This window comes from Marmota flaviventris, chromosome 4, assembly GCF_047511675.1.
Source record: "Marmota flaviventris isolate mMarFla1 chromosome 4, mMarFla1.hap1, whole genome shotgun sequence".
Classification (NCBI taxonomy): Eukaryota; Metazoa; Chordata; class Mammalia; order Rodentia; family Sciuridae; genus Marmota; species Marmota flaviventris.
Window position 1 is genome coordinate 157368647 of NC_092501.1, and position 14719 is coordinate 157383365.

At 39.3% G+C, this 14719-nt stretch overlaps 1 protein-coding gene across 2 annotated transcripts in view; it reads right to left on the reverse strand.

Annotated features, from left to right (window-relative positions):
* Positions 1 to 14719, reverse strand: part of Nalcn (sodium leak channel, non-selective) — a 281091-nt gene that overhangs the window by 101404 nt on the left and 164968 nt on the right. For both annotated transcript variants that reach the window (XM_027938884.2, XM_071610798.1), the window contains one exon: positions 12906 to 13043. In XM_027938884.2, coding sequence (XP_027794685.1) covers positions 12906 to 13043 — 138 coding nt within the window. The remainder of the gene's footprint in view (positions 1 to 12905; positions 13044 to 14719) is intronic.

Genomic DNA, 14719 nt, shown 5'->3' on the forward strand with positions numbered 1-14719 from the left:
TATAGAATTCATTCAGTGAAAAATAAGCATGCAGTTGTGAATCATTACATAGATATTTTAAGGCATTTGTCACAAAGACATAAAAGGAAATGCAGATGTTAGCTGAAATAAACAATATAAGACATTGAACTTCTTTATGAAGACAATTTTAAAAGAATTAAAAATCTTTTCTCATTCAATAGTCACACCTCTGGGACTCTATGTAGAGAAAGTAATTTGAAGTACTGTGGAAAGCTTGATTGGCAAAGGTGTGTGTAGGAGAGTTGTTTGTAATAGTGAAGTGCTGGAAATAACACCCAGCCTTGCATCCATCGTTAGGACAGTCCCAAGGATCTATAAAATTCACCTCGTGAAGATAATCCCACTGCAGCAGCTCATCTCCAAGATGGGCACCCGCAGCCCTTCCCAGCCTCTGCTCTTGTCGCCCTTGTGTGGTCCCCTCCTACACTGCACAACCGGGAGGGTGTGGAGAAGATAGCATGCAATGTGTGAGGTGAAGCACGAAAAGCCACTGTGTCTTCACTGGGCTCTCTCCTGGATCACCGTTCTGGTGGAAGCCAGGTGCCATGTTGTGAGGACCCTCCAGCAGCCCTATGAAGAGACCACGGGGTGATAACCTGAGGCTCCTAGCAATAACCAGCAAGGAACTGAGACCTCTCCAATAGACTGGTGGGTGACCCATCTTGGAAGTAGATGCTCCAGCCCCAGGAAGGCCTTCAAGGTGACTGCAGCCCCATCCAACTATGACCTCATGAGACCCGGAACTGGAGACACCAAGCTAAGCCTGTCCCAGGTGGCAGAAACTGAGGAAATAAAGGTTTATTTGCTAAGAAGCTTCTAACATATAGGGGATTTGTTTTAAAGCAATAGATAACTAATGCAACTTCTAAATTTTTACAACCTTGGAAAACACATTATGATGTTAAATTAAGAGTATATATGGCGGAAATTCAACTATGTATAAAAAGGAATAACAGACACAATACTGGAAGGCAGTTACTCTAGAAATGCAAATAGCACGTACTTTTGTGTAGTGAATAAAATTTTCCCCTTTTTTTGTATTTCATGAAATTTCCCTCTCCTAACAAATGATTCTCATTTATTAGTAGTAGACAGTTGAGCATGTAGGTTAGAAAGTTGAGGCAATATCTTGACTTTAAAGTATCAGAGATGATTAGGCAGAAGTCAATGATGAGCTCTTCTCTGAGTTTAGTGGAGTGTACAACAAGGGGAAAAGGACCTAAGCATCATAAATTGTGGCAGACTACGCTTGGCTGAGGACAAGTGCCAGCATTCTTCTTCTTAATAGCCATGTCCTTTGGGATCCTTCCAAAATGTGAAGAAGAACCAGAATGGTCCATCGGTGGCTTCTTCTGTCACCAGGTCTGCCACACCACTGGCTTATTCTGAAGCAGGCTTTATTCTAAACTGGATATTCACACTTCACTCCAAGTTTTGCCTCTTTCCCACAATCTCAGTGATAAAAGTCATGTCAGAGGTGGAACCCACTTTTCCCTGCATCCTCACCCCCATTTCTGAGGTGCCCACTTGCAGTCTCTCCACATGGAGGCTACCTTATATCACCTGCTTCTGCCACCCTCTGACCCTTGAGCAGGGCCTGGATTGCTCTGTGTCCTAATTTAACTGGGTTTCTCTCTCTCTCTCCAGGAAAAGTGCAAACACACGTCAAAAAGAAAAACAAAAATGCTAAATAGGGGAAAAAAGGAAGACTGTTTCTCTTCCTTTAGAAAAGTTTTAATTGTGCATTTTTTTCCCTTTGAGATATATGTGAATCTTCCTAAAATCTAAATGAGCCACTCACTGGATTGTAATCCAGGAATGGTTTTCTTAAGGACTGGGGCTCTCTCTTTGACAGATGAATACAATCAGGAAGGATAGTGCCCCAAGTCCCTTTCTCGTGGGAGGGCTGGAGTTGAACCCAGGCACCTGGTGGCCAAGCTATAACACTACCTACTTGTCACTGATTTCCCTTGGATGTAGGCAGTCAACTCCCCCAGATGGCCACTGCAATCACCAGGTAAATTAGGATGAATTATATTTAACAAACGGTACTGTCGAGTTTTCTTACTTGAGGACTAGCTATTTTTACCTCAAGAACACGCCTGTAATTGGGCGGTACAAAAGGATGGCATTTCTTCCAACCTTGCCACCTCCAGCAGGTGGCTGGTTATGCCCATTGCCATCTGGCTTGATGCTTATTCAATATGAAATTTTCTTCCTTTTCTACTCTTATGGAGAGGTTTTCTGGGTTGGCAGGAGATTTTGCTTTTAATTATTTCCCCAGCACTGGACAGATGCTGGGCTACTAAAGGACAGTGAGGTTATGTCATCCGATTAACGACAAACATACTCGGATGGATTCCGTGCCTGTGTTGGGCCCTTTCCGGTCAGGAACACAAAGCGACACTGCACCCTCGGCTGTGGACTTTATAATCAAATTGAGGGGACACACTCAGCAGCCTAGTGAGGAGGGCTCTGAGGCTGGGGTCAGAGACCTTGGTTAACAAACAGTTACCAGCTCCATGACAATAACTAGCCAATGAAGAGTTCCGATGCCCTCATTTATAAAATATTATGGATGTGATACTAATAGCTCAACCGATTGTAGCTATCATTTTTCATTAAATCCTCTTTCAAAAACCTGATGGGTAGGATGATCTTCATAAAAGAGACATCAATTTTTGTATGTGAAAATGATTTTCTTGATTATGCGATACATGTTTAATTTAGTTTATTCCTCCATTTCTTATGATGACCGAAGGTATAATATTGCTCTGTGAATTCAACTTAGTTTTCTAGATCTCAATAACAGTTCAAACAATGTTCCTGTTCCTTTTCTTCAGGGGTGATCCAATCAAGGATGTTCACATCTTAGGGCATCTGGTCCACTCTGAGCTGAGTTCAACATCCCCACCCAGGGGATGAGGATGAGGATGCTTGTTTCCCGGGCTCTAGGCTTCCATCTGCCAGAGTGGCCACCACCTCAGTTCTGGAAAGCTCAGCAATATTCCATGTGAGTTTCTCAGAGCTACTGAAATGAAATGTATACGCTTGGTGGCTTAAATTAAGACATGAATTCTATCGTGGTTCCGGAGGGTGGAAGTCCCAAATCAAGGTGTGAACAGGATCTACACTCCCTCCCGAGACTCCAGGGGAGAATCCTTTCTTGCCACTCTCAGCTGCTGGTGGCCCCAGGCCTTCCCTGGCTTGTCACTAGTTAACCAGCCTCTGAATCCATCTTCCCAAAGCCTTCTTTTCTTCCTTCCTGTGTCTTGTCTTGGATCTCTTCCAAGAACTGTTATCATGTGGAAATGAAGCATCCTCTGAAAAGATCTTATGTTGGTAACATCATCTCCAATGTAGCAAGAGACGAAATGATCATGGCAACTGTAACCTCACCAGATGACTAATTCATTTAATTGATTAATAATTTGATGGACTACTGGGTGGTAATTCTAGGCAGGTGAGGTGTGGTTGGAGAAAGTATGTCACTGGGGGCAGGTACGTGGCTGACATCTGTTCCTGGCCCCTTTCCCTCTCCATCTCTGCTTCCCAGCGGCCATGAGTGGAACTTTCCACCATGCCTTTCCACCATGATGCTCTCCCGAGGCCCAGAGCAATGGAGTCAGCTGAACATGGATTGAACCTCTGAAATCATAAGCCCAGATAAATACTTCCTCCTCTATGGGGTTCTTGACAGGTCTTTTGTTTACAGCAAAGAAATACTAACACAAGAACATTTTTTCATTGGCTTCAGAACCCATCCAGATAATCCGGGATGATCTCATCACAAGATCCTTAATTTAATTACAACTGCAAAAGCCTGTTTTCCAGTAAGACCACACTCACAGGTTCCAGGGGTTATGGCACAGACAGGTCTTTTGAGTTCCCCATTCAACTCACTCTGCTCTCTGTGGTCTTTGCCTTGGGCTTTTGTTTCAACATAAGCTATACCAGCCCTCCGTGCTCAGAAAAGTTTGGAGGTTTTGCCGTTAAACATGGAACTAAGGGAGACTTGCTTTTTAGAGAGCTTTCTGGACCTCTCTCTATCCAGACTCTTCATGTAGCTGCCCAACTCTGCCAGGTTGTTCCTGGTCCTATTTCCCCTGAAAGTCAAGACAAGAAGTGGGCTCAGGTCTTGGCCACTGGAAACCACCTAGTTGGAAGTCTACACTGCTATTGCTCCTGGGTATAGGGCACCACCCTTGATCACACTCCCTTTATACCCCATTCGGGAAAACATTCCTATTTCCTCTCAAAATGCTCACATCTGAAGGAAAACTTGAGCAGAGGTGGGGAGGGAAAGGAAGCCTATTCAAGTTATCACAAACTACGTTCTGTACGCTCTGAGCATTTAGATTTCTGAGTGCCCCTTGGGTGCATGGGACATCTTATTTAAGAATGTGAAACACGGATAGACACCGAGGTTGCACTATAAAGGAATCGATGTACCCAGGAGAAGACTGTGATAAAAGCAGGGAGCTGGAGAGCATGTGGCTGGCTCACTCCAGCTCCCAGGGAGGATGTTGGGCAAGCTGAGAGGTGGGTCAGGGCAGCAGGTCCCTGAGCACCACAGACAGAGGTCGGGAAACACGAGAGGGTGGTTATGATAGTCGAATATGATGAATTCAGTTTCTCCTCTGTTAAGTGTTTCCTTTTACAAATTCTGTTTTTTTTTTTTTCTGTTAATGCCCTTTCAACCTGGCTCTTTGAAATTGTAACTAAACAGTGTGAAATACAGTTTGACAAAAAGTGATTAGATGCAGAATGCTTCTTTCCTGTTCTAAAAATTAATTCTTCTCCAAGCAAAGAGAAAAAAGCCACCCTCAGGTCACTGCAGAGCAGAGGAAGACTTGGGATGGTCACTGCTGGGTCTCCTTGTCATGGCATATGTGATTTTTGTGGTAGATAGGAGAAGGCAAGACTCATGCAGGAAAAGATTTGGCTTTCCTAGGGAAAGCTTATAGGACTTTGCAATAGGAGCACCAAACTCACAGGATGGAGAAGAGTCCGTTGTGGGGAGGTCATTGGTAACAAATTTAAGGCTAATATAAGAGAAAGCTTAAAGTTTGCACTAAGCTGGTGTTAACCTTGATTTCATTCCATAGAGATCTTTGAATGTTTAAACTTTGTTGTTCCATTAACATGATATATATATATTAAAGCCAAATGAGAAACTAGTTTAAAACAGAAATGAGTTTTCTCCTGAACCTGTTTGGATGTGGATTTTTGGCTTATCTTTGTGTCCTTGTCCCTTTATAGGACAGTTTGACACCCAGAGTGAAAGATGAACAGAGATGGAGCTAGTCTCTCTGGAAGAGAAATGGAAGATCCAGGAGATCATGGGGAATTGGCAGCTGATTGCCAGAAGGTGAGAATTACTTCGTAGTTCTTTTCTGAAACTCTAAGAAGGTGACAATAACCACTGTGATCAAGAAATAGAACTGAGAGGAGGCTGCCAGCCCAATTTCCATCATCCTTAATTTACCTTGTCACGATGCATTATTTTCTTACACACCTAGGGAGGAATTGGTCTGAGGGAGCAGGCTGGCCTGGGTGCCAGCCACTCACCAACACATGGCACTCAAGTCATGCAAATGAGTGACAAATCCTCATTCTGAAAGCAGGAATCATTCCTCAGATCTCTGAGTGTTTTTGTTAGTTCTGATTCTATGGAAGGCTGAGGTAGGGCTCATTAATAATCTGGACCCATGACATCGATGTCTACATCTTACTTCAGTCAGTGTCTACCCACACGTGCCCAAAGGGTTTCCATCCCATTGTGTGTGGCTTACAGGCTTATGTTAAGCTCTCAGCGCTGTGCTGAAGAATTTTACAGGGACTTGCCACATCAAATCACAAGAGCTTCATTATGTACATGAAACACTTTCATATACTGCCAGTTCTAAGTTATGCAGGAAACTTCACTTATTTTTAATATTTAGATTTATATAATATTTCCATTTAGAACATAACCCAGCATACTACATCACTATTTGTTTTATAAATTGGGCAATTTCAGTTGAAAAAAGACCTTGCTTCCTCTTGAACTTAGTTAAAATACACATGTACTTTCAACATAAAGGTGTTTGGTTTGTACATAAATAAACACATTAATTCCATTTATTTATTTCATGTATTGTCTACTTGATTATATTAATATTCAACATAGTATCTGTTCTCTGATCTGTTATGGAATATTCAACTGATTTAATGTATCCATATTTTATGATCAATATCGATACATTATGAAGCAGTAATTTCAATGAGAAAAGTGGAGAATAACAAAATACTCCAGGTATCTAATTCTTCAATTGCCTCAGATTACAATGCTCTTTCCTAGGGTATTTTCAGCACTGACAATGCCTTTGGTGTGGAAAATGACACTTATCAGCCTCCCAAAGCCTGGGAAATCCCTTAGGATATTTACGAATGACATAATGACATGCTAGTGGAATTGTGAACTTCCTGCTTAATGGATTTCCAAAGCAAATTTCCAGGTTGCATAGGCTCCTCTCCCAGTGGTTGGCCATCATCTGACTCTCTTTCTCTCAGGCCTTCTTCCACTTCTTACACTGTCCTAAGAAAGCTCAGATTCACCTCAGCTAAGGGTTTGAGAAGCACTTGCTGTTTAAGTTTTACACATTTAACTGCATATAGTTAAACTTGTTTTTCTTCCATTTATCAACAATAAATTTCAGTAAAATTCAGCAAATGACTAAAATAATTGTGTTTACAAGTATAATTATTTCCTCAATGGCTCTGTCCAACTCTCTGGACACTAAGACACACTTTGGGGTTTGCAGGATTCAGGCTACTGAAACTTATGATATCTTTTTGCCAGAGGGCAGCCTTATCATTTAGAATGGATTTCCTCCAGTAGGACTTCCATCGCTGTAACAATATGTACTATTTCACTTTCTCTTTAACTCTGCATATAGTCATGACCTCACTTATATATATATCTTTCCATTTTCATTTATTCTCCTGAAGTTTACTTTTTAATTTTCTTTTCCTTTTATATTGCTTTGAGGTGGCCCTTTAGCTGAAGTGTCACCTTTAATCTTCTTCCTTTCTCTACTGTAAAATTTATAGGTAATTTCTATTTTTTTTTTTTTTTTTTTTTTACTATTTTCAAGTATACAATGAAGCACAGCAGGGATCTGATCAATGCCCACAACCTTGTGTTTTTCTTTCTCTTTTTACCATTTATAATCACACTATCCAAAGCTGTCTTGCAGCCTGTAGTATGAAACAATTTCACTTTTTATATGGGTCAACAAAAAGTCAAATGTAATCAGAGCGGTGTAAAATGGGATGCGTTCAACACAGATGCACTATTAAATGAATTCTAAGAAATCAAGTTATTTAATTTACACTTTGGAATGCACATTTCTGTCAGCAAAATATGACTATTCTCAGCAAGCTGCCACAACCAAGGCAGAATCAAGAGATTGCTGTGTTAATTTCAGCACTTCAAAGGTAACAAAGAGAACATCCACAATGAGTGCCTAATTACATTCTCCCTCCGTTCAGCATTCACATCACAGGGCTTTCCTCGGAGACAATAATAAAAGGAAAAACACTGACGGGGAAAAACAGGGTCTTTCAACTGGTTAAATCTTCCATAGTCCTTATCCCCAAATCACTGACTAAAGTGGGGGGAAAATGAATTCAACCAGCACAGGGCAAACCTCAATCAGAACAGAAACAGAACATATACCTGACAGAAGAGAGAGAGGTTTTAAAGGAACAATAGATAATGATTATGAATATGCATTTGCTATACGCTTAAGTTTGATTTTCATTGTGAGCTGACAAATTGGTGCCCCAGGAGCGACAAAATGGCCCGCTGGTTTTTATTGCAGAACAAGATGCAGCCAAACATTTTTTTCCCCCTGCTGCCTGGCACGTGTCTGTCCTGAGAAGACTACATCAGGAACGCGCCAGCCTGGGTGGCACAGCTGCTCAGCATGACAAAAGACAAACAGGAGTGTGGATATTGTACCCATTTTGGTTAACAAGCTTTTAATATTTTACAAAAAGAAACATAAATTGAACAAAAATGCTCACTTCAAGGTGAGTTCAAGACTACTTCCAGGAAGGTTCATGGAAAAAACATTTTAACTTGTAACACTTCAGTTTCTAAGGACATGTGATATGTATACAACACAAGCCTGTCCCTTGCACACATACGTATATGTTGGTCTATAAACCCCCTCCAGATGTTTTACTGCCCACATTTTAGATCTCTCACATCTGGTGGATATGGAACAACTGGCAAGTGAATGTCTGTTATCTGGGCATTGATCACACAGCAAATAACATGTCTCTTTTATCATCTGCACCACTAGCTGTACATGACAGGCCTTCATTTTCATTGGCTGGTTTATGTTTACTTGTACCAAATCCTGACTGGCTTCAGGCTCTAAAGAGATGTGGATTAAGCTCTTTCCCACTTTGATGAGGATGGGTAGCCCCATACATTGTAGTAGAGATTCAGTAAATTTGTACTGAATCAATTGTAACTAACCTGATAGAGGCCATTCCAGCAACTGTCAGTCTACAGGTACACAGGGCAAGAAAAATAACTGCTGATTGTGTTTTAAGCAAAATCTCAATGGAATGGGAAAGTGTTTTTTTTTTTTTTTTAGAATTTAGACTTCTAAGTTAGTATAAAAGCGATATTCTGGGATTTAATTGTGACTGCATTTTCTTTCATTCAATCAATTTTCTCTCATTAAAAAAATCATTTGTCAGTTAAAAAATCTAAATAGTTGACCTTCTTTGCTTTAGAATTATAATCAGAAAAATCAAATAAATATCCTAAAGCATTAAAATTCTTACATAAATCTGGTTAGGAAAAATCAATTTTATTTTATTTATCAGTGTATTTCATTAACTTATATCACATATGTATGTATGTGTGTATATATACATATGTAATATATGTGAGCATGTATTACATATATATCACTCTTGCTAGTGAATTAAAAAATGACAAATGAGGCTTTGAAAAATTATGTATAGCAAATGCCTGGGTGAGTCACAAATAAGATGGCCCTTCAGCATGTGAAGAAGTGCTCCCTTAGTTACAGAGATTAAGGATATTAAGGCCAGTGCTCCACTGTTCATTCATCTGAGGGTCAAAGTCTTAAAAGCAAACAGTATCAAGTATCAGCAAAAATGTAAAAATATAGGCATTCTCAACCACTATGCTTGGAAGGGTAAATTAGTGCAGTTCTTCTGTGAACCAGGGTCCGCAAGTTTGTCTTTAATGGTCCACACAGTACATGCTTTAGGCAGTATCGAGGATATTATGTGAGTACTTACTTTTAAAAATCATTTTAAAAATGTAGAAAGCATTTGTAGCTCACAGGCTGTAGAAATACAGGTGGTGGGCCAGATTTGGTCTCTGGACTTGCAGATTCCTGGGTATAGAGAACTGTGGGAAAGATCCAGGATCCAAGCATTCATTCTATTCCCTGGCACAGATCCTGGAGACTCTCACATGAGTGGACACAACATTAAACCACATGGATTGCAGCAATGAAGAGTGAGACTTTGGAAAACAGCTAAAATATCCATCAGGGAAGGAACTGATAAAGAAGTCTGGCGTATTTAATCACTAGACAAGTAGGTGATTGTATCTACTAATGACTGAAATGGCTTCATGCATATTTAGATACAAAGATCTCTAAAGCAATATGCAGTTTAAAAAGAAACTGCAGAATATATGTAGTTTTATGCCATCTATTCTGAAAGTCACTGCTACTGATGATTTGTAAGGAGGAAAACATGGCCTAGCTTGTCCTCGGTGTGGAGTAGAGCCCCAAAGAAGCCATCAGTGCTTCTCAAACTACAATATATTAACACAAGTCTTCAAGATGTGTGGTATGAAATGTATTTAGATGATAACCTTTCATTTAAATCACTACATGTCTCAACAGATGCATGTATGTATAGGAAATCTCTGCTTTTCATTGATTTGCACATACACCTTTATGTTTACAGTCAACAATGCTGAACTAGAAAGGAGCCTTGTCTTCACTGGGTACAGTTGAGCTGCTGTTTTCCTTAGTGTTATGCAAAACAGGTTTCCCTACAGTTGACAGTATGCTCAATTTAGTGAAATACAATTGAAAAACTGGATGATGGACTCATCATATTAGATTTATCTGGAATTGTTGCCTAGGAGAAAAAGTGTAAAGAAGGAAGGAAAGAAGGGAGCCAGGGAACTGGTCCAGGAAGGGGCATAAATGATAGGTTAAACTGATGAACAATACTTGTATAAATCAAGAACATCTGATCTCTCATTACACAATTTTAATATCTTTCAAGGTATACCTGTAATGCCCATGCCACCTTATTTAAACCAAAAGGAACTTAGTTTTGGTGGTCACTATGATCACTCTCCTATCAGGGATATGATGTCCTCAGAAACGTGAGGACATCATATCCCTGATAGGAGAGTGACAGCCTTGGACATAAATGACGTAAATGACAGCCTTGGACACTACTGTGTCTACTGTTCTTACTTTAAGATATAGCCCAACACAGAGGTCAGGGAGAGTGTCCAATTCTTCCCAAGTCACATTTCTAGTGATCAATAGGGCTAAAACCTGAATCTAGATTTCTGCACTCCAAATCTGTACTCTTGTACTAATTATATTTACCAAACTGTGCTCATTGTGTCACGCAATTCTCAATTGTTGATCGATTTTTTTAAAAATCGTGCATAAAAGAAATAATTTCAATTTTTAGTTTTTAACTTAGATCTATTTTTTTGAAAGTCACCATAGAAATCATTACAGATGTTTTGAGCAGACATATTGAACTCAGGAGAACCCAGGATGAGATCACATGTGACTTCCAAGTTGTGCTTATTGCTGCCTAAAGCCTCAGGTTAAGCCATGTCTATGGATTTGCTCACGTGTTCCACAATCAACGCTCACTTTTGACCCATAAAGGAGATTCAGACTGCCCCAAAAGGCTGTTTACCAGTTTTAATACTTCATATCATTACAGAGTAATCCTTATAGAATTTCATGTGGAAAAAAATCTCTCTTTACTGCGTAACTTGCTAAGCTGTAGTTTCCCTCCCCAGCTTTCTCATTGTGTGATTCTGACTCAGCACCAAATCCATATCTGAGTGTGAATGATTCACAATGCAGACAGCAAATAGTTATGCTATTTTAATAGAAAACCATTAGATTGATTACAAGAAAAGAAGGAGAAGGGTTTCTTTCACACACAGACAACCTCAATCAAATCCTGCATTTAACCCTGGCCTGTAGTCTTCAGGCTATCCTAGTCCAACACATGGTGGGTGCCTAACAGAAATTAGTTGAAATCATGAATGGATGAATGAATGGATGGATGGCTGAATAAATGACACCTATTTAAAGGTCCTGGAAAGGAAGATGCAAAGACCCCAGGGGCAGGTTTTGTGTGAATACAAGGGTGGCCAGGTCTAAGTCTGCAAGTCAATCCTTCATTCCCACTGCCCAGTGTTCTTTGCTTTCCTGAATATTTTTAAAGTCAATTCCATGTGAAAAATGCCAGGATTATTTCTCTGTGATCCTACTACTTGAACTCATAACTGTACACCACATAACAACATATCCAAATAAACTTCCTAAAGGACATGTGTTAGTTTTGAAAACATTTGTCTATACCCACATAGATAGTGAGACATCATCACATCTAGTTCCTCAAGTGCTTATTTAATTCATAGATATTTAGAATGAAGGGGACTTTTAAAGGTGACATGCAGTTTGTTTTACTTGAGTGAGTTTTTGGCAGAGGTTGGACTTTAAGCACAAAATTTCCAGTGGCAACTTTAAACTCTCGTTATCTAGGGATGCAGCAAGGAGGTGCAAAACTACAGGTTTAGAGACCAACAAACATTCTGGCTTTACCATGTTCACTCTGTGTGACACCAGAAAAAATGGTAAACATCTCTGAGAGCCTCAGTCTTATCATCTAATAGTTGGGAATAATGCCTAACTTGCTTTTCTCAAAGGTCAGGAATCATATTATGAAACATTTTGCCACTCAAGAAAGAGTAGTAGTTGCTTTTCCTTCATTTAATCCTGATAAAGGATACCATTTGTGTCCCTGACTTGGAAGTTCTAACATAATACTGGAGCATAGGTCTGCTTCTTAAATATGAGCAAAAGAATCATATGGGTACAGGCATTTGTTATTAGAAAGACCTGAGAATTGTATTCCTAAGTATATCATAAGCAGCATTTCACAACTTACTTTCTTTGTTTTTAATAGAAATACATTGAAGAGAAAAACCTGCGTATCCAGTAGAAGTCAATTTTTCCTGAATTTTGGTATTTGGTTTCCTTGTGCTGTTACAATATTTGCAGCTCTGTGTTTTAGTTTCTTACGTGTTTCATTCAGTCACACTTAGCTCAAATACAACTGTGCTGATCTCTAATTAGCTGACTGCACCCTGAGGTCTCTAGCTTCTGTCTTCAGCTTAATTACAGTGTGAAGAGGATGCAGTAAAACTGACAAGAATGTCTACATGATAAAAAATAATAATGTGGTTTTAGTTTGATCCTGCTATACCTTGGTCTGAATGTCTGGGGTAGTTAAATTGGTGTGTGAATATGAGATTTCCATTTTGTTTTGTCTCATATTCCCTCATTCCAACACTCTAACCAGACATAGATAATTTCTAACTTAACAAATGTAAAATCTAGCTCTTTGATTTATAGAAATTTAGAATGGAAGGGATCTTGTCCAGCTGGACTCCTCTGCATTTATCCTTTGGCTCTCATTTTGAAATGGACTATGGGCCAAATATCTGTTGATGCTCATTCCATTATAAATTTAAAGACATAATTGAAAAGAAACACTAAACTCACCAGAGTAGCAAAGAGATGGTAGAGAATGAAATAGATGGCCACCACGGGTGCCCACATGTGTCCCACAGCATTTAGAGTTTGGTCCATGACGTCCACCCATCCTTCCTGGGTGAGGATCTGGAACATGGACATAAATGCCTACAGAGGAAGAGAAAAGAGGATCACACACCAGCTTTAGGCCTGAATGCAACTGAAAACCAGACTCTGGTGCTCAGGGAGGACTGTGATCTCAGCTTCAGTGATCTTATTTGACTGATGAGGAGAATTCTCTTGATGCCACAGATGGGAAAGGGCTGGGAACACAGATCATAAAGGCATCATATCAAACTATTCCATGTGGAAAACTAACCACAATGAATTAAAATTAGCCTTGTTGGTGGTGAATACTGTTGAACAAATTAGAAAAAAATTCAAGGATCTTTGCTTATTCGCCTTTCATTTCCCCCTTTCAGCAAGATGTTTAACATTCCCAGCAGAGTGTTCATTTTTGCTGCTGCTTCTAAGAGAAACTGATTTTTTATAGTGAATTGCATTTGATTGTCTAAAGTATATAAAAGAATAAGATAGAACCCGTGTATGAAATTATTGCAGCTATCAAATTAAAAATGTTTTACTCTTTAAAAAAAGAAATATTCCTAAATGATTTTGTCATTCTAAGCAACTTAACAGAGATACATTTTTCATGATTTAACAAAAAATTTCAAGGCACAGTTAATAAGCCAAGACCCCAAACCAGGGCATCTCAACAAAAGCCAGTCAAGCAAAAAGGCTCATACTCTGCAAAGATCTGCAAAGATCTTTGGCTACTTCCATTCTGACATGTTTTTCTAATTAAATATAGGATTATATATGCATTTTAACTCATATATCCTATATGGATTAGTAGTCAATAAATGCTTCTTAATGAAACAATCATATCTGGAAAAGGTCAACAGTTATGGTCTAGTGACTCTAAAAATGTCTTTACAGTCTTCAGTGCAAGGAAGACGTGAGTTAAATGATCAGGTATTTGGATTCTAAGAAGGAAAGCAAAGTCCAGGCTAATGCCAAGATGGACTGAGGCCAAGATAAAAGCCCCATTATGCTGATAGAATCTCAGAGCCAAAGGGAACCCTAAAAATAGTCTAATCCAATCCTTTCTTTTCAAAGATAAGGAAAGTAAGGCTCAAAGATGATAAATGATTAGCACAAAAGTCACTGTATTTATCTGTGGCACTGACAGAAGTAGCATTCAGGCATTATGATTCCTAAGCAAGTGTTTTTCCAAATATTACATCATGTGTTAAGTGAAGTTTTGAATCTACCATTTCCAGGCCTAGATGTCTCAGCGTGGTTTCTTTTACTAGAGCTAATTGAGATTTCCAGAGTGGGACTTCCAATGCTCAGGACACAGTGAACTCATTTGAATAAAAGAGAATTCATTATTAAAGGAATCTTGAACTTGGAGATAATCAATTTCCCACTTACCCTTTGTCCCTGTATGAAGCATTTAACTTCTTTTTGAGTCAATTTTCCTTAATCTCATTATTCTCCAAAGTGTTTTTGTTCACAAAACTGTGAAACGTGTTCTTGTTGATACTTGATCCCAGATCTACCCAGAACTGTAATACTCTCCTTACTGTGATACTTAGGAGAAGCCCACTTTCTGCAAAAATTAGCTTTAACACATTCTCAAAATGCTTCGGGGAATTTTTCAGCATGTCATTTAACTTCATAAGTATGCCAGACCTTATCATTGAGAATGATTATTTTTTCCTCTGTATTTTTTCTATTGAATATTTGTTATACCCAAAGCCAAGGAACACAAATTTCAA